The 20,854-nt window shown below is 36.7% G+C and overlaps 1 protein-coding gene across 3 annotated transcripts in view; it reads left to right on the top strand.

Annotated features, from left to right (window-relative positions):
- SLC25A36 (solute carrier family 25 member 36) overlaps positions 1-11,332 on the top strand; it is a 36,095-nt gene extending 24,763 nt beyond the window's left edge. For all 3 annotated transcript variants that reach the window (XM_061420255.1, XM_061420245.1, XM_061420263.1), the window contains 3 exons: positions 3,448-3,514; positions 5,913-6,202; positions 7,417-11,332. In XM_061420255.1, the coding sequence (XP_061276239.1) occupies positions 3,448-3,514; positions 5,913-6,202; positions 7,417-7,610 (551 nt within the window). In that variant the 3' untranslated portion in view covers positions 7,611-11,332. The remainder of the gene's footprint in view (positions 1-3,447; positions 3,515-5,912; positions 6,203-7,416) is intronic.
- The last annotated feature ends 9,522 nt before the right edge of the window (positions 11,333-20,854 follow it).

Here is a 20,854-nt window from a genome sequence, read left to right as displayed (position 1 = left end):
CTGACAACTTTTAGAAAATAGTAGTTCTCTTTGTTTAGTATAACATGTTTTAAAAGCCTAATACAGTGCTTTCCATTCTTGTCTGTTGATACTTGGCTTTCTACTTTCTTGCAAAAACATTGATCTTAATACCTACCATTACTTTCCAAATATGGGATAAGAGTATATGGGATCTTATTTTAGTTTTAATTAGTTTTTTGTGTTTTTTTTGTTTTGTTTTGTTTTTAATATATTTCTCTTCAAAGGTTAGGTGGGCTTTGTTCTTACAGAAGTTAATAAAAAGTACTGCAAATGCAATACTACAGGTATCACTCACTTAATGAAATAGACATTTTCAGCAAGTTTATTATGTGGATTTCTGTTGTTCTGGTTTTTAATTGGTTTACATTATCAAATAGAATCTTAAATGAAACAAAACTTTAAAAATTACATTTAAAAGGTTTCTTAAACTTTCTAATAAAATATTAACCATATTACTAATAGTATGGCCAGTATATTGCCATTTTGCTTTTATTGACTGGAGCAATATTGATTCTTTTTAACCTACAAATAGATAAGTCAGTTTTAATATTTAACAGGGTACTCAGAATATTAATATGAAATAGCATATTATCAAAATGTCACAAAATTTTAATGCCAAAATAAAAGTAATAGGAAATGTCTAAATTTCAGGGGAACCATTCCCAGTAGCTTTGTGTATGTTTATCTTAAAAGAAGTAGGAAAGTGTTTAACTTAAGCTGTTTGTCAGCTTCAAATCACCTTACCATATATAATTCAAAGGTAGTAATAAATTTGTTTCTTCCTGCTTGTTTTTTTTTTAACTAATAGATTATGTTTTCTAGATTTCATTAGCCTAATACTGTCTCTGTAATTTATTAGAATGTTTTCAGTTAAAAGAATGTAATAGGACCAGAGCTGGTAAAGGAACAATAGCTAGAAAACCTGTGGATTATATATCGATTATTTTCTTTACATTAATGGTTCGCTGACAGTGAGGCAGTGTGTTCATTGAGCTAGCTTTTTACTGGGCGAGGGAGTCCCAGCTGTAGTAAGCTCAGACTCTTCAGGGACAAGATGATGTCATTCTTTCACTTAAATTTTAGTGTGTCACGTTCCATAGGTGAGTCTGTATCTGGAAATGAATTTTAGTTAAGTGAGAAATACCTGTTGTTTGCTTCCTATCATTGTTTATTAACATGTACAAAGCACAATTAAAACTTAATTATGGATAATTAAAAATTTATCCCTAGTAATAATTACAAATATGTATTATAATATTTTTAAGTTTTCATATATGGGGTTTTTTCAGCCTCTAATTGAGGAATTTGAGACTTGGAAGAGTGTTCATAAATTTAGGTACTCAGTTTATATTTTTAGACATAGAACTTTATTTTTTTAGAAAGCTTTGATGCTTAAGTTTGATACCCAGCTTTAGGCTTTCAAAGTTTAATAAAAAGCAAATTTTTTTCTTAAAATTTCCACAGAGTAATTAATAAAAACTATTTTGAGTAATGCAGAGTATTTTGTTGGCTTGTGCTGCTTAGCGGCCTTTTGTTGATAAACTCCTAATATTACTGTACAGACATTTAGCTAATACAGATATTTAGGTTTAAAATAAAGAATTATTAAATTAGGGATATGATCAGAATTCTGATGTCAGGTTCACGTTTGCTTTAGAATGTAATTTAAATATACAATGTAATTTAAATATCTTTAGTTTGACTTTTTCACTTAGAAAAATGAGATTCAAGAGACTTTATTCTTAATTAAGCCAGGCCATGCACAAATCTATTCCACATAAAATATTTAAACTGATCTGGTTTCATAGTTTTCTTCTCTTTCCTTTTATCAAGAATATATGCATGAAAAGAACCTTTTAAAACATCTTCCTGACACCCTGTTCAGCACATTCAATTTTTATTGTTTTGGTATTGGCTGATTCTTACAAAATTGTTGATCCCTTTCTAGTTTTATATGTATGTATGTAGCATTAAAAGCACTTAAGAGAAATGGAGACTATATAATCATTAAAAAATTATTAAAGGAGTTATTAAACCAAACTTTTGCTTCATTTATCTTAGTTGATAATAGATTCAATTTGAGCATCTCTTTGTGAAACATCTGGCTATTTCTGCAGTATTAATATAGTGGTTTAAAGGAGTACAATTTGAGTTAGCTAATGATCTGACATTATAGAACGGGAAAGAACCTGTGAGACTAAATTCCAATTAGTAAACAATGTAGTACCACAGCATTTTTGTTCCTGAAAGTACTTTACTAATATTAGTGTGCTGATTATATTTCAAAGCCTTTCTAAAAATAATGTACTTGACCTGCTAGTATTTGATAGAAAGTATTAACAGTTAAGATCCTTAGACATTTTTGCATGTAAGTTTTCACTGAATTTAAAGGCCAATTGAATAAATGTAGGTTGATGAAAGGTAATTCTATGAAATTTGTGTAGCAGCTAATCTTAAATATTTCAGAAGCATTATATTATGAAAACCCTGTTTTGTATAGATGAGGCAATCTTCATAAATTTCCATCATCAAGATTGCATTTCATGTGCTATTTTTCCATAGCTCTAGGAAGATAGCAAGTAAAAGATACGCACTAGCCTAGAAACATAGAAGAGATCTTAATTTACTACCTGAAATGAGCCACCTTAGGGGACCACCCTTCCACACTGATAGTTAATACATAGTACTTTAGTTTTAAAGTATAATAAAGCTACCTTCTACCTTCAGTTTCTCTCTTCAGTGTCTCAAAGTGAAAGGGAAGTTCTGATTTGTAACTTTTTGTATGTTTAAGTTTTTGTATGTTTTTAAGTGGATGAAAAAATAGATCTGCCCTTTTTAATTCTTTAACAGAAACCATATCTCTGTGATACCATTATTTTAACAGTATTAATAAGTGTATGGTTACATAAAGTATTCATAAGGCCAAACAATAATTCTTTCGTCATATAGTCAACTTAAGATCAAATATTGGTAAATGCTGACGTTTATGTAGACTCCATTTTGAACATAGTGATTTGTGATGTTAGTTGGACCCCAAGTAGCTGTTGTAGAGTTTGCATGCTAAAAAGCCCTAGAATACACAAAATTTCTATGTGTCTGCAAAAATGGGTTTCTAAATTTAGAGAGTAGAGGGTGCCCAGAGGGTATTCTGAATGTATTGGAAGATGAATTATATATAATCAGATTTTGTTCTTAAAAAATTTTTTAGTTATGAGTCAGAATTTGAGACTAAATTGAAAATAAAGTATAAATGTTCATGGTTGTGAATGGATTTGTAAAACAAAAGTGTAAAGCATACATCAGTTTATAGGTAAATATTTATATGCATTTTTTAAAATATAGACTTACATAAAGTTTTAAAAAACCTTGAGGTTAATAGTGTGTTCTTCATTTTTACCAGAGTTCATTTTAAACATGTTTGTTTAGGTTTTACCGCAATCACAGCGACCAACCCCATTTGGCTTATAAAGACTCGATTACAGCTCGATGCAAGGTATGTTAATTCATTAAAGTTGGCTTCAACAAAATTTTTTCTATAAATTTATATCAGTGAGATTTCAGTGCCAGGTATCCAACCATGTTTTTGCCCTCATTTGCTGCTGAATTTGTTTTATTTGGTTTTGAAACTTAGGTGTACCATCAGATGCAAAAGTGATGTTAATTGCAGGTATGAGAATTTCTAGGAAAGAAAGTATATTATGCATTGTGTTTTTCAGTAAAAGAAGAAAAAGGACCTCTTGATCTAGCTTGAGCAGTGATACTTTCATTCACCCCATGTTTGATTATAATCAACCCTTCTAAATACCTAAATTAACTAACTACATGATCAGTGAGTCTAGACTGAGTCTTTGAAGATCATTGCTCAAACTCAAGAACCTTGTACAGCAGAGTGTTCTAGCATGGAATTTAGCTCTCATGTATTCATGAACTTCATCTGTTACCCCAGTCACTTTATGGCAGCAAGATTCATTCATTCAGTGTATCTGTAATGAACAGGTACTGGTAGGTTCTAGAGATACCTCTGGAAACAGTGAGGACCAATTTTAGTGGAATAGTCAATGAATGGTTTTTGAACCCATTTTAAGCAGAGGCACTAGTCAGTGCACACCTCACATATCTTTAAGTTTAGTGCCTGTGGCAGGTTCTGGGAACTGAGAGAAAGGCCAGAAGCGGTATAGCTTAGAGTCCTGCCATCTCAGCTCCCATTGGCCTTCAGAATGAAGGATGGGGAGAGGGTAGCACTTGTTTAAGTAGAGAGATGATCCTGTCTGGTGTGTTGTAATAATAATAATCACATTAATAGTTTTGAAACTAATTTAACTCTTCAGTCTGGAGTAGGCTTTATATAAAAGATTTTCACTGTTTCTTATATTTCAGGGTTTGGGAAGCCTAGTGTTATATCTTGTAGATTATAAATAAAACTGATCTAAGAAATCTTTTAACAATTATGCCTGCCTAAAGATATGTTTTCTGCATTTTGTCATGTGGAATTGTATGTCACTTGGAGACTTGAAATGTCTAGTCGTTGTTTCATCTGGAATAATTTTTAGTGAAACCTTAAGTACAGTGTTACGGCAAGACTCAAAGTTTATTTTGAAGTCAGAGAACTGAAAGGTAGTGGTAGATAAGATAACCCAAAGGTTAAAAAGTATGAGATGCCAGTCTGTATTGTACTATTATAAACTACCAGGGGAATGTATGCTTCAGTATTTAGAGGGTGGATTTAGGTGAAAAGTAATAGTAAAGCCAGCACAATTTTTTAGGCTTAGGAGTAGGGTTAATGAAAGGTTGATTTGAAGGTGTGCTGCCTTACAACACTGAGACCGAGAATAGGACGGATATGTTTGCATGTTATCCTTTAGGACTTAGAGCTCTCTTAACTTTCTTGTAAGAAAGAGTCTGACAGCCGAAACTAATTACAGTTGGTTGCGTGGATCACTCAACCAAGAAAGTATTTATTCAGTACCATTAGTTGAGGATAGTTATTCAAGACAGTTACTAGTTTATAAAGTTGGAGGTTTTCTGTAGGTTATCAGGTGGGTGTCTTAGTTGTGATTTTATTTTGTTACATCATAAGCAGATTGTATATAATTTATAAACAGTCAACTTTTCTATTTCTTTCCCTGTGGGTAGAGTTTAAACCCATTTCTTACAGATAAAGTTCTATTGAGGGAATCATAGTGAAGGTAATAAATATTTTTATGAACTCAAAATTATATCCAAGAGTAGATGCTGCACCCTGAAGCAGCACTAAGAAAGTTGTCTTGGGCACAGTGCTCAATAAATACTTGATAACTGTAGAAGTCCTCATTCACTATTTACTGAGGTAAAAGAGACAGCCATTACCTTCAAAGGATCATAGAAAATTTGACTTAAATTCACCCAGTGACTTTTGGGGAGAAATTGGGTGGGCTTGGAAGAATCCCTCAGGTGCACTGAAATTACCTTAATTGTACTTCTTAATATTCTGTTGTCAGTGGTGTCTCAGTCATTCTTTTTATGTGTTATTAAATGCTAAAGAAATCTTCTCAACTTAGAACTGCATTTAATATAATGTGAGGGGTTTTTATTTTGTTTTTCTCTTGAGCTGCAGTCATGGTGGATTTTGTTGCTTATTCCTACAATACAAACTTCAATGAAACTGGAGATTCAATGTAGTGTGTTTTGCATTCAGTAAAATAAACTACCTTATAAGTTATCTGTCTGATGTGACAGATTTGAGACAAAAGATTAGGAACTCTAGATGTTTTTAAATTCTCATTTGTACTTCCTCATGAATTAAAGAGGGTTACTCTTGACTATAGTGGCCTCTTCCTGTATATTGTATTTACTTTATTTAAAAACCTGTACTACTTTATGTTAATAAGATTTTTTTCCTTTTTGGTTTTCAGGAACCGTGGGGAAAAGCGAATGGGTGCTTTCGAGTGTGTCCGTAAAGTGTATCAGACAGATGGACTTAGAGGATTTTATAGGGGCATGTCTGCTTCATATGCTGGCATATCAGAGACTGTTATCCATTTTGTTATATATGAAAGTATTAAGCAAAAACTACTGGAATATAAGATTGCTTCTACAATGGAAAATGAAGAAGAGTCTGTAAAAGAAGTGTCCGATTTTGTGGGAATGATGCTAGCTGCCGCCACCTCAAAAACATGTGCCACGAGTATAGCATATCCACACGGTAGGAGGACGGGATGATGTATGTTGTTACTCAGTTGCTCAGTCATGTCCAGCTCTTCGCATGACTCTCAGTCATGTCCAACTCTTTGTAGCCTGCCAGGCACTGCTTTCCATGGGGCTTCCCAGGCAAGAATACTGTTCAGTTCAGTTCAGTTCAGTCGCTCAGTCGTGTCCGACTCTTTGCGACCCCATGAGTCGCAGCACGCCAGGCCTCCCTGTCCATCACCAACTCCCAGAGTTCACCCAGACTCACGTCCATTGAGTCAGTGATGCCATCCAGCCTGTAGTGGGTTGCAGTTTCCTTCTCTAGGCGATCTTCCCAACCCAGGGCTTGAACCCACATCTCCTGCATTGGCAGGAGAATTCTTCACACTGAGCCACCAGGGAAACCCTGAATGTGTATGAGTAAATCCATTAACTCTGAAATATTTTCCCACTTCAGCCAGTGGCCCATTTATTAGAACATTTTACCATTTTACTGAATTATAGTATAACAATACAGTTCATCATAATGGGGTTTAATATGTATGAGTAGCATAAGGCTTTTTTTCCCCCTAAGATTTGTTTATATTTGTTGCTGCATGAGAGCTTTCCTAGTTGTGGCAAGCAGAGGCTGCTCATGGTTTTGGTGAGCTCGGGGGCTTTTTATTGTTCTGTCTTCCTTGTTGTGGAGCGCAGGCTCTAGGTGCACATGGCTCAGTAGTTGCAGCACGCAGGCTTAGTTGTTCCTTGGCATGTGGAATCTGTCCCGACCAGGGATCAAACCCATGGCCCCTGCATTGGCAGGCAGATTCCTATCCAGTATACCACCAGGCAAGTCCTCTGTTCATCTTTGATACCACCTGTAATCTCTTTCCTGTTCTACCTTTTTTTTTAATCATTCCTGTTCTACCTTTTTTTTTTAATCACATCTTTTCTCCCTTTTATCTATATCTAGTATGCAGCAGATACTTTTGTTTATTCTATCTTCTTTCATAGGTTCCATTCAGGAACCTATGAAATTTTATAATTAATATGCATGATTTTAGCTAGCTAACTTAGGAGTTTGGTGTTGTTAAAATAACTAGTGTCAGTAAGTTACATTTAAAAAAATCACTCCTCGCTTATTCTGAGCTCACACTTACAATCTAATAAATGGAATGTGCTCAATATTAGGAGGGTATAAAGATACTATTAACATTTTACATAAAATGACTTTTTTTTTCCCCTATACAGAAGTTGTAAGAACAAGACTGCGTGAAGAGGGAACAAAGTATAGATCCTTTTTTCAGACATTATCTTTGCTTGTTCAAGAAGAAGGCTATGGGTCTCTTTACCGTGGTCTGACAACTCATCTGGTGAGACAGATTCCAAACACAGCCATTATGATGGCCACCTATGAGTTGGTGGTCTACCTGCTCAATGGATAGCACTGCCAAACTGCTACGCTGTAAAGAGGGAAGACCAAAAGAGAAATTGGACCATGGAGCACCAAAGCCAGCATGGCGGACAGAAGGAAAATAGCGTGGGAACATGGAACTATGCCTAAGTGGAAGTTTGCTTGTAGGAATTAAAGTAATTGTAACCACATTACTTAGTCTTTTTAGTAATGTGGGGGGAAAAAACCGTGGCTGCCTCCAAGAAAAAGCCTTTAGAAGCACTCCTTCCTCAAAATTGCCATTTTCTCTGTCACAGCCACAGGATACTATTGGCATTTTGTTGATTTATGGCAACCAGAGTACAGTGTTTATTCCATGAGCACTTTTCCAGTCTTCTAGACAAAGCCATCCGTAACTATATACTAGAACTATCCAAAGAAAGTATTAACAGTTGTAAATTTCTAACATCCCACTTCTGTATAGTTCCTATGAAATTGGAAAGTAACAATACTAGTATTTACATTTCCTTGAGAGGATTTGGCACTGTATTTTAAAGTTAATTGTTTGGTATTAGTAGTCACTGTTTTTGACAAAAGAAGTAGTATCTAAATATTGTGCTTGCTTTTAAGTTTAAAAATGTGTTGGTTTCTACTGCTCACAGGTGTGTTATGTTTAGCCCAGTGTGAACACTAAAATTGCCCAGTGTATCAACTCAAATGGTAATAGATTGGGACAAAATAAGCCAGCAAAATGTTGATTCTTGGCCATTTTGACAACTTGAGCATGTTCTCTTATCTTGGCTAACCTATTGATACATGAATGCAGTGTCTCTTCAGTGACTTACTAATTATGAAGTTGAATTATCACCCATCATACCTAGGTATCATTTTCTTAAAGTGAAAAAAAATGTACTGCTTCTAGATCTTTCTCTGGTTTCACATTAAGAATTTGAACCTTTGGATTATTTCTGGAAGATCTTCATACATTGCGTTATTTAGTAGAGAAAATGGTAGTTTTCAGCTTTGCCTTTAAAAGGTGTTTTTCTTCTTAAGGCAACATTATAAGTATCCAGGGCAGCATAAACATTTATAGAAGAAGGGCCTCTGTTATCTGATTGAGTGGATAGTGATCCTAATTGACTAATAGTTTTATAAATGAACAAACTACTTTGCATAAGAAATTTATTCCATCCTAATTTCTTGAATGGTAAATCATAAAAAAATGCAAGTTAATTCAGATTAAGTGTATTAACAAGAGATAGCTTTTACATTTTGCTGTTGAGATCAACTGCACCTTTTAATACTGTATTATATGTATGGCCCTTGTGAAGATACTTGCTGTAAGTCTATAATATTAAAGACTTTTGCTCATGGTTGTTGCTATACTGGTGTATGAAGCTTATACCATTGAACTCCAGTGTGGTACTCATTTCAGTATACATGAACTGTGCATTGTGTGCAATGGCTTTATCTTAAGAATGACTCTTTGTGAATGCACTTTGTGGCCTTTTGGGAGGTTGGGGGGTGGGGGGTGTGAGTAGGAGAGGATTCCCATGTTAGATTATTTTTTTAAAACGTTGGTTAATGTATTAGGCAGAAACAGTATTCATAACATTTTTTTCTGGGATTTAGGTATATTGTTTGGGGGATCTTTAATATAATAAATGTTTTAAGTATTCTTATGTGTACTCCAGTGCCCCTAACATAAAAAAACGTAGCATGTCATTGCAAGCTTTCTCTGCTGTCACCAGTGAAACGCAGTGCCCTGTTAAATTCCTCCACCTTCTTAACTTCCTTGTAATCAACAGTAACTGGATGTTTTTGAGGTGCTTCGATTGGAATTAGTATTCCAGTCTATTTGGAGACCAAAGGCAAATTCAGTTTCATTACCTTTGGGATTATTCATATCTTTTATGGTGAATTTCAGCTTTGACATTTATTGTGAGAAACATGCCAAAAAAAGAAAGCAGTAATAGGGTTTATAACTTAAATCTGTAGTGAAAGTGTCAGCCTATAGTGTTTTGATTTTCAGGTGCCGCTTATACTGCCTAATACAGTGCCATTTGCCTTGTGAAGATCTGTAAACATTAGTTGTATCGAATGTACAAGAGACTCAATAATTTAGTGATCTGAATACCCACAAATGGTTAAGAATGTATGAAAACCAGCAACTAAGGAACATCTTATTTAGTTGTAGCAAATTCATAACAAGTGTCCTTCAAGGATGAACTCATATTCTGTTCCTGTTTGTGTTTGTATTGACCTTGACCTTTTAGTGCATTGTGTTCAGCTTTTAAAAGTGAGTATATTTCTGTGCTGGAAGAAAAGGATCTTAGAGTCTCAGACTTTGTTTCTTTGTGCAACAACTGGAAAGGAGCGATGATGTTTAATTGTTTTGTCCCCCCAAAAGTACAATCTGCTGCAGTTTATGACAGAGATAATTTAACAAAATATATATATATATATATATATAAATTGTATATAAAGTCTGTCTGAAACATTTCTTGGGAGGTGGTTTTTTGTGGTTTTTTTTTTGGGTGTAGACATTTAAAAAGAAAAACAAAGCATTGAAACTTTTTTTTATTCTGTGTTTTATTTTCATCTATCAGATAACTTTATTACTGTATAAAGGTAGTCAGCACTCTTCAAATTGGTATGTACTTTTATTTGAGAATCTTCTCAGAAAATGGAATTGATCCTTTCAGTTTAAAGCGGTACACACTGAAGAGCATATTCATAGAGCAGCAGATAAAACTCTGGTACTTCTGGCTCACAGAAACAGTTTACTAGATTTCAAAGTGCACATCTGAGAATCACCAACCTGTGATTGTGGGGTACCACACAGTGCTTTTAAATCCAGGGAAAAAAACTGTCACCAAAGCTTGGTTTTCCTTATGTGTGTTACTTTGCGGAACCAATCTTACTAGATGGGACCCCCAAGTAATTGGTTTTTTTAAACTGACACCAAGAGAGAGTATCATTTACATTATTTAACTATGTCTCTGTCTCCTAAAACCAAATGCCCATTATGGAATAGCATGGTTATATTAGGACTAGCTGAGTTTGGGTTATTAAGAATAATGAGTGTTTACTCTTTTACTGGAGTATAAATATGTCCGCATTTTTTAGATTTGTTTTAGATCACTGAAAATATTGATTTGACCTTGAAAGAATTAAGTGCTAGGAATCAGTTTATCCTGTAATCTTCCGGCATTGTCTGTGCTGTCTTTTGTTGTTTACATGCCCTTCTGCCCAGACTGTTAGTACTATCAGGACCCCTTTGGGGCTGGTGGATGTAATAGTTCAGCCTTTTTCTCTAGTATTGATCATGACTTCAACATTCCTAAGAATACAGATATTTCTAAATGATTTAAATTGGAAAGGGATTTTAATTAAAAGTATTTAATACAGTGTACAGACTTTCAGCTTACACAAATCTCTTCTCCATTGTGCCCTTACATTTCTCAATCTATACTCTGCTTTTTATGCTACTCCTTTTAGAAACTGAAGATTCCTCTTTTACTCGGTTTTTGTGTTAATAAACATTTTGAATGTGTACCCCTGCATATGTGAACATTTAAATTATGACCTGTCAGTTGTAGCTAAACAACTTCAAAGAGTTGGTATTCTTTGACCATTTATGTGAGGTTTGCTATTGCATTCCTGTTATGTGGCTGTAAATTATGTGCATTTACTCTGTATTTATGTTAACTAGCTGAATTTTATTTGAGTTGTTAAAATTCAAAAAATTAAAATATACTTATGAAAATCCAATGTCTCATTTTTTAGTTTCATATAATGTATTCTAATATTTGGTATGGTAAGAATATAATCATACTTTCTTATGATTATGTGTAGAGCAAAAGTGCATTGCCTTTTTTTTTTTCCAATTGTTAGTGTCCCACCTGCTAGACTTAGTGATAGATGTCTCTGGCAATTAAAAGGTCAAGTGATCCCACTCTTAGTTCAGGAAGAAATTTGTAGTTTCATCCTTTGAGAAAACTAAGAATATTAAAAATTAAACTTGAAAAGAGCTGGAAACTTGTTAGAATAGCTGAATGAATCCACATGTGGTAGATTGAAATACATTTGTAAGTGTTTGTAGTGCCTATCCACTTTATGTTTTGTCTGTTTTGGTTTTTTTAGATTTTCCCAAATTGTAGCAACCATCAAACTTCACCTAATTTTTTTGGTAAGGAAACCAGGAAAAATTTGCCATGTTCCTTTTCTCAATTTGCCTAAAGCTGGCATTGTTTAGCCTCCTTACAGTATTCTTTGTGAAAACTGAAATAGTATATAGAGTGAAGATACTGGCAAAATAATGGTTGAAGTTGGTATGACTTAGCTCAAACGTCTCGAGTTTAAATGTTGTGAATGTGTGTTCACTACCAGTTAACCAGGAGCTGTGATAGAGGAAGGAATCTGAATTTATGATTTTTTTAATATAAATTTATTTATTTTAATTGGAGGTTAATTACTTTACAATATTGGTTTTGCCATACATCAACATGAATCTGCCACAGGTATACACGTGTTCCCCATCCCTAACCCCCCTCCCTCCTCCCTCCCCGTACCATCCCTCTGGGTCGTCCCAGTGCACCAGCCCCAAGCATCAGTATCATGCATTGAACCTGGACTGGTGATTCATTTCGTATATGATATTATACATGTTTCAATGCCATTCTCCCAAATCATCCCACCCTCTCCCTCTCCCACAGAGTGCAAAAGACTGTTCTATACATCTGTGTCTCTTGCTGTCTTGTTTACATGGTTATTATTACCATCTTTCTAAATTCCATATATATGCGTTAGTATACTGTATTGGTGTTTTTCTTTCTGGCTTACTTTGTATAATAGGCTCCAGTTTCATCCACCTCATTAGAACTGATTCAAATGTATTCTTTTTAATGGCTGAGTAATACTCCATTGTGTATATATACCACAGCTTTCTTATCCATTCATTTGCTGATGGACATCTAGGTTGCTTCCATGTCCTGGCTATTATAAACAGTGCTGCGATGAACATTGGGGTACACGTGTCTCTTTCAATTCTGGTTTCCTCGGTGTGTATGCCCAGCAGTGGGATTGCTGGGTCATAAGGCAGTTCTATTTCCAGTTTTTAAGCAATCGCCACACTGTTCTCCATAGTGGCTGTACTAGTTTGCATTCCCACCAACAGTGTAAGGGTTGCCTTTGCTCCACACCCTCTGCAGCATTTATTGCTTGTAGACTTTTGGATCGCAGCCATTCTGACTGGCATGAAATGGTACCTCATTGTGGTTTTGATTTGCATTTCTCTGATAATGAGTGATGTTGAGCATCTTTTCATGTGTTTGTTAGCCATCTCTATGTCTTCTTTGGAGAAATGTCTATTTAGTTCTTTGGCCCATTTTTTGATTGGGTTGTTTATTTTTCTGGAGTTGAGCTGCAGGAGTTGCTTGTATATTTTTAGGATTAGTTGTCAGTTGCTTTGTTTGCTATTATTTTCTCCCATTCTGAAGGCTGTCTTGTCACCTTGCTTATAGTTTGTTTTGTTGTGCAGAAGCTTTTAAGTTTAATTAGGTCCCATTTGTTTATTTTTGCTTTTATTTCTAATATTCTGGGAGGTGGGTCATAGAGGATCCTGCTGTGATGTATGTCGGAGAGTGTTTTGCCTATGTTCTCCTCTAGGAGTTTTATAGTTTCTGGTCTTACATTTAGATCTTTAATCCATTTTAGGTATATTTTTGTGTATAGAAAGTGTTCTAGTTTCATTCTTTTACAAGTGGTTGACCAGTTTTCCCAGCGCCACTTGTTAAAGAGATTGTCTTTAATCCATTGTATATTCTTACCTCTTTTGTCAAAGATAAGGTGTCCATAGGTGCGTGGATTTACCTCTGGGCTTTCTATTTTGTTCCATTGATCTATATTTCTGTCTTTGTGCCAGTACCATACTGTCTTGATGCCTGTGGCTTTGTAGTAGAGCCTGAAGTTAGGCAGGTTGATTCCTCCAGTTCCATTCTTCTTTCTCAAGATTGCTTTGGCTATTTGAGGTTTTTTGTATTTCCATATAAATTGTGAAATTATTTGTTCTAGCTCTGTGAAAAATACCGTTGGTAGCTTAATAGGGATTGCATTGAATCTATAGATTGCTTTGGGTAGTATACTCATTTTCACTATATTGATTCTTCCAATCCATGAACATGGTATATTTCTCTATCTATTAGTGTCCTCTTTGATTTCTTTCACCAGTGTTTTATAGTTTCCTATATATAGGTCTTTAGTTTCTTTAGGTAGATATATTCCTAAGTATTTTATTCTTTTCATTGCAATGGTGAATGGAATTGTTTCCTTAATTTCTCTATTTTCTCGTTATTAGTGTATAGGAATGCAAGGGATTTCTGTGTATTAATTTTATATCCTACAACTTTACTGTATTCATTGATTAGCTTTAGTAATTTTCTGGTGGAGTCTTTAGGGTTTTCTATGTAGAGGATCATGACATCTGCAAACAGTGAGAGTTTTACTTCTTTTCCAATTTGGATTCCTTTTATTTCTTTTTCTGCTCTGATTGCTGTGGCCAAAACTTCCAAAACTGTGTTGAATAGTAGTGGTGAAAGTGGGCACCCTTGTCTTGATGCTGACTTTAGGGGAAATGCTTTCAATTTTTCACCATTGAGGATAATGTTTGCTGTGGGTTTGTCATATGTATCTTTTATTATGTTGAGATATGTTCCTTCTATTCCTGCTTTCTGGAGAGTTTTTATCATAAATGGATGCTGAATTTTGTCAAAGGCTTTCTCTGCATCTATTGAGATGATCATATGGCTTTTATTTTTCAATTTGTTAGTGTGGTGTATTACATTGATTGATTTGCAGATATTGAAGAATCCTTGCATCCCTGGGTTAAAGCCCACTTGGTCATGGTGAATGATCTTTTTAATGTGTTGTTCAATTCTGATTGCTAGAATTTTGTTAAGGATTTTTGCAACTATGTTTATCAGTGATATTGGCCTGTAGTTTTCTTTTTCTGTGGCATCTTTGTCAGGTTTTGGTATTAGGGTGATGGTGGCCTCATAGAATGAGTTTGGAAGTTTACCTTCCTCTGCAATTTTCTGGAAGAGTTTTGAGTAGGATAGGTGTTAGCTCTTCTCTAAATTTTTGGTAGAATTCAGCTGTGAAGCCGTCTGAACCTGGGCTTTTGTTTGCTGGAAGATTTTTTTATTACAGTTTCAATTTCTGTGCTTGTGATGGGTCTGTTAAGATTTTTTATTTCTTCTTGGTTCAGTTTTGAAAAGTTGTACTTTTCTAAGAATTTGTCCATTTCTTCCACGTTGTCCATTTTATTGGCGTGTAATTGCTGATAGTCTCCAATCCCAAAGAAAGGCAATGGCAAAGAATGCTCAAACTACCGCACAATTGCACTCATCTCACATGCTAGTAAAGTAATGCTCAAAATTCTCCAAGCCAGGCTTCAGCAATATGTGAACCATGAACTTCCTGATGTTCAAGCTGGTTTTAGAAAAGGTAGAGGAACCAGAGATCAAATTGCCAGCATCCGCTGGATCATGGAAAAAGCAAGAGAGTTCCAGAAAAACATCTCTTTCTGCTTTATTGACTATGCCAAAGCCTTTGACTGTGTGGGTCACAATCAACTGTGGAAAATTCTTCAAGAGATGGGAATACCAGACCACCTGATCTGCCTCTTGAGAAATTTGTATGCAGGTCAGGAAGCAACAGTTAGAACTGGACATGGAACAACAGACTGTTTCCAAATAGGAAAAGGAGTACGTCAAGGCTGTATATTGTCACCCTGCTTATTTAACTTCTATGCAGAGTACATCATGAGAAACGCTGGACTGGAAGAAGCACAAGCTGGAATCAAGATTGCCAGGAGAAATGTCAATCGCCTCAGATATGCAGATGACACCACCCTTATGGCAGAAAGTGAAGAGGAACTGAAAAGCCTCTTGATGGAAGTGAAAGTGGAGAGTGAAAAAGTTGGCTTAAAGCTCAACATTCAGAAAACGAAGATCATGGCATCTGGCCCCATCACTTCATGGGAAATAGATGGGGAAACAGTGGAAACAGTGTCAGACTTTATTTTTGGGGGCTCCAAAATCACTGCAGATGGTGACTGCAGCCATGAAATTAAAAGACGCTTACTCCTTGGAAGGAAAGTTATGACCAACCTAGATAGCATATTCAAAAGCAGAGACATTACTTTGCCAACAAAGGTTCATCTAGTCAAGGCTATGGTTTTTCCTGTGGTCATGTATGGATGTGAGAGTTGGACTGTGAAGAAGGCTGAGTGCCGAAGAACTGATGCCTTTGAACTGTGGTGCTGGAGAAGACTCTTGAGAGTCCCTTGGACTGCAAGGAGATCCAACCGGTCCATTCTGAAGATCAGCCCTGGGATTTCTTTGGAAGGAATGATGCGAAAGCTGAAACTCCAGTACTTTGGCCACCTCATGCGAAGAGTTGACTCATTGGAAAAGACTCTGATGCTGGGAGGGATTGGGGACAGGAGGAGAAGGGGACGACGGAGGATGAGATGGCTGGATGGCATCACTGACTCGATGGACGTGAGTCTGGGTGAACTCTGGGAGTTGGTGATGGACAGGGAGGCCTGGTGTGCTGTGATTCATGGGATCACAAAGAGTCGGACACAACGGAGCGACTGAACTGAACTGAACTGAAGTCTCTTATGATCCTTTGTATTTCTGTGTTGTCTGTTGTGATCTTTCCATTTTCATTTCTAATTTTATTGATTTGATTTTTCTCCCTTTGTTTCGTGATGAGTCTGGCTAATGGTTTGTCAATTTTATTTATCCTTTCAAAGAACCAGCTTTTGGCTTTGTTCATTTTTGCTATGGTCTCTTGTTTCTTTTGCATTTATTTCTGCCCTAATTTTTAAGATTCCTTTCCTTCTACTAACCCTGAGGTTCATTTCTTCCTTTTCTAGTTGCTTTAGCTGTAGAGTTAGGTTATTTATTTGACTTTTTTCTTGTTTCTTGAGGTATGCCTGTATTGCTATGAACTTTCCCCTTAGCACTGCTTTTTCAGTGTCCCACAGGTTTGGGGTTGTTTTGTTTTCATTTTCATTCATTTCTATGCATATTTTTATTTCTTTTTTGATTTCTTCTGTGATTTGTTGGTTATTCACCAGCGTGTTGTTCAGCCTCCATATGTTGGAATTTTTAATAGTTTTTCTCCTGTAATTGAGATCTAATCTTACTGCATTGTGGTCAGAAAAGATGCTTAGAATGATTTCCGTTTTTTTGAATTTACCAAGGCTAGATTTATGGCCCAGGATGTGATCTATCCTAGAGAAGGTTCCGTGTGTGCTTGAGAAAAAGGTGAAATTCATTGTTTGGGGGTGAAATGTCCTATACATATCAATTAGGTCTAACTGGTCCATTGTATCATTCAAAGTTTGTGTTTCCTTGTTAATATTCCATTTAGTTGATCTATCCATAGGTGTGAGTGGGATATTAAAGTCTCCCACTATTATTGTGTTATTGTTAATTTCCCCTTTCATACTTGTTATCATTTGTCTTACATATTGCGGTGCTCCTATGTTGGGTGCATATATATTTATAATTGTTATATCTTCTTCTTGGATTGATCCTTTGAGAATTATGTAGTGTTCTTCTTTATCTCTTTTCACAGCCTTTGTTTTAAAATCTATTTTATCTGATATGAGTATTGCTACTCCTGCTTTCTTCTGGTCTCTATATGCATGGAATATCTTTTTCCAGCCCTTCACTTTCAGTCTGTATGTGTCCCCTGTTTTGAGGTGGGTCTCTTGTAGACAATATATATAGGAGTCTTGTTTTTGTATCCATTCAGCCAGTCTTTGTCTTTTGGTTGGGGCATTCAACCCATTTACATTTAAGGTAATTATTGATAAGTATGATCCCATTGCCATTTACTTTATTGTTTTGGGTTCGAGTTTATACACCCTTTTTGTGTTTCCTCTCTAGAGAAGATCTCTAGCATTTGTTGGAGAGCTGGTTTGGTGGTGCTGAATTCTCTAAGCTTTTGCTTGTCTGTAAAGCTTTTGATTTCTCCTTCATATTTGAATGAGATCCTTGCTAGGTGCAGTAATCTGGGCTGTAGGTTATTTTCTTTCATCACTTTAAGTATGTCTTGTCATTCCCTCCTGGCCTGAAGAGTCTATTGAAAGATCAGCTGTTATCCTTAGGGGAATCCCCTTGTGTGTTACTTGTTGTTTTTCCCTTGCTGCTTTTAATATTTGTTCTTTGTGTTTGATCTTTGTTAATTTGATTAATATGTGTCTTGGGGTGTTTTGCCTTGGGTTTATCCTGTTTGGGACTCTCTGGGTTTCTTGGACTTGGGTGATTATTTCCTTCACCATTTTAGGGAAGTTTTCAACTATTATCTCCTCAAGTATTTTCTCATGGTCTTTCTTTTTGTCTTCTTCTTGCACTCCTATGATTTGAATGTTGGGGCATTTAACACTGTCCTGGAGGTCTCTGAGATTGTCCTCATTTCTTTCAATTCGTTTTTCTTTTTTCCTCTCTGATTCATTTATTTCTACCATTCTGTCTTCTACTTCACTAATCCTATCTTCTGCCTCTGTTATTCTACTATTTGTTGCCTCCAGAGGGTTTTTGATCTCATTTATTGCATTATTCATTATATATTAACTCTTTTTAATTTCTTCTAGGTCCTTGTTAAACCTTTTTTGCATCTTTTCAATCCTTGTCTCCAGGCTATTTATCTGTGATTCCATTTTGATTTCAAGATTTTGGATCATTTTCACTATCATTATTTGGAATTCTTTTCAGGTAGATTCCCTATCTCTTCCTCTTTTGTCTGTTTTCGTGGGCATTTATCCTGTTCCTTTATCTGCTGGGTATTCCTCTGTCTCTTCATCTTGTTTATATTGCTGAGTTTGGGGTGGCCTTTCTGTATTCTGGCAGTTCGTGGCGTTCTCTTTATTGTGGAGTTTCCCCGCTGTGGGTGGGGTTGGACAGGTGGCTTGTCAAGGTTTCCTGGTTATGGAAGCTTGTGTCAGTGTTCTGGAGGGTGGAGCTGGATTTCTTCTCTCTGGAGTGCAATGAAGTGTCCAGTAATGAGTTATGAGATGTCAATGGGTTTGGAGTAACTTTGGGCAGCCTGTATATTGAAACTTAGGGCTGTGTTCCTGTGTTGCTGGAGAATTTGCATGGTTTGTCTTGCTCTGGAACTTGTTGGCCCTTGGGTGGTGCTTGGTTTCAGTGTAGGTATGGAGGCATTTGATGAGCTCCTGTCGATTAATGTTCCCTGGAGTCAGAAGTTCTCTTGTGTTCTCAGGATTTGGACTTAAGCCTCCTGCTTCTGGTTTTCAGTCTTATTTTTACAGTAGTCTCAAGACTTCTCCTTCTATACACTGTTGATCAAACATCTAGGTTAAAGATGAAAAGTTTCTCCACAGTGAGGGACACCCAGAGAGGTTCACAGAGTTACATGGAGAAGAGGGAGGAGGGAGTTAGAGGTGACTCGAATGAGATGAGGTGGAATCAAAAGAGGAGAGAGCAAGCTAGCCAGTAATTACTTCCTTATGTGCGCTCCACAGTCTGGACCGCTCAGAGATGTTCACAGAGTTGTACAGAGAAGAGAAGAGGGAGGAAGGAGACAGAAGTGGCCAGGAGGATAAAAAGGGGGAATCAAAAGGAGACAGATCCAGCCAGTAATCAGTTCTCTAAGTGTTCTCCACTGTCTGGAACACACAGAGATTCACAGAGTTGGGTAGAGAAGAGAAGTGGGAGGGAGGAGACAGAGGCGACCTGGTGGAGAAAAAGGAGAGTCCAAAGGGGGAGAGAGCAGTCAAGCCAGTAATCTCACTCCCAAGTAAAAATGGGTACTGAAGATTGGGTTCTTAAAAGTACAAAATTGATAACAAATACCAAAAAGCAAAGATTAAAAATCTAGAATAGAGGTTGGATTTTCAAAAATACAATATTAAAGAAAAGGGAAAAAAAAGGGAAGAAAAGGGAAAAAAAGGAAAGACAAACCAAAGTCACAAAATTATATTAAATATATATATATATATGAAGTTTGCTTTTAAAAATAGGGTCTTTTTTTTTGCAAAGTAATAGGTTATAAAAATGAAAATTAAAGGAGTAATAGAGGACTTTAAAATTTTTTTTTAAATTGAAAAAAAGAATGATAGTAAAAATAGTAAAAATATATCTAGGACTTTCTCTGGTGGTGTTGTGGGCAGTGTGGGGTCATTTCATTTTCAGATAGTTCCTTGGTCCGGCTTATATTTCTCAAGATCTATAGGCCCCTTCCTATGTCAGTTCAGTTCAGTCACTCAGTCATGTCTGACTCTTTGTGACCCCATGAATCGCAGCATGCCAGGCCTCCATGTCCATCACCAACTCCCAGAGTTCACTCAGACTCACGTCCATCGAGTCAGTGATGCCATCCAGCCATCTCATGCAATGTCGTCCCCTTCTCCTCCTGCCCCCAATCCCTCCCAGCATCAGAGTCTTTTCCAATGAGTCAACTCTTCGCATGAGGTGGCCAAAGTACTGGAGTTTCAGCTTTCGCATCATTCCTTCCAAAGAAATCCCAGGGCTGATCTTCAGAATGGACCGGTTGGATCTCCTTGCAGTCCAAGGGACTCTCAAGAGTCTTCTCCAGCACCACAGTTCAAAGGCATCAGTTCTTCGGCGCTCAGCCTTCTTCACAGTCCAACTCTCACATCCATACATGACCACAGGAAAAACCATAGCCTTGACTAGATGAACCTTTGTTGGCAAAGTAATGTCTCTGCTTTTGAATATGCTATCTAGGTTGGTCATAACTTTCCTTCCAAGGAGTAAGCGTCTTTTAATTTCATGGCTGCAGTCACCATCTGTAGTGATTTTGGAGCCCCCAAAAATAAAGTCTGACACTGTTTCCACTCGGTACTAACTACAGGTTTTAATCTATTGCACCTGTCACTTCCAAGGCAGTTCCCTCTGTTTTAGCTCCTTTTGTTTGCTGGTCTCTTCAGTGTCTGATTTCCACCCTAACACAGAGGGGGCAGTGGTGGACACTTTTTTTAGGCTCACTTGTTCAGTCGCGCTGTGGGGAGGGAGGGACGCTGCAAACAAATAACACTGGCGTGTGCTCGCAGTGTCTCAGCCACACTGGGCCTGCCCTTGCTCACGGCGTGTGTGCCCTCCCTGCCCACACTGCTCAGGCTCTAGGTTGCTCTGCCGGGAACCATCCGAGGCCGGCCCTGGGCTGCCTGCACCTCCCAGGTCTAAGCCGCTCAGATTCAGGCACTCAGGTAGTCCTCAGAGGCGCAGACTCGGT

Source organism: Bos javanicus, chromosome 1 (assembly GCF_032452875.1).
Source record: "Bos javanicus breed banteng chromosome 1, ARS-OSU_banteng_1.0, whole genome shotgun sequence".
Classification (NCBI taxonomy): Eukaryota; Metazoa; Chordata; class Mammalia; order Artiodactyla; family Bovidae; genus Bos; species Bos javanicus.
Note: the sequence above shows the minus strand (reverse complement) of the source record. Positions and strands in the feature narration are given on the sequence as shown.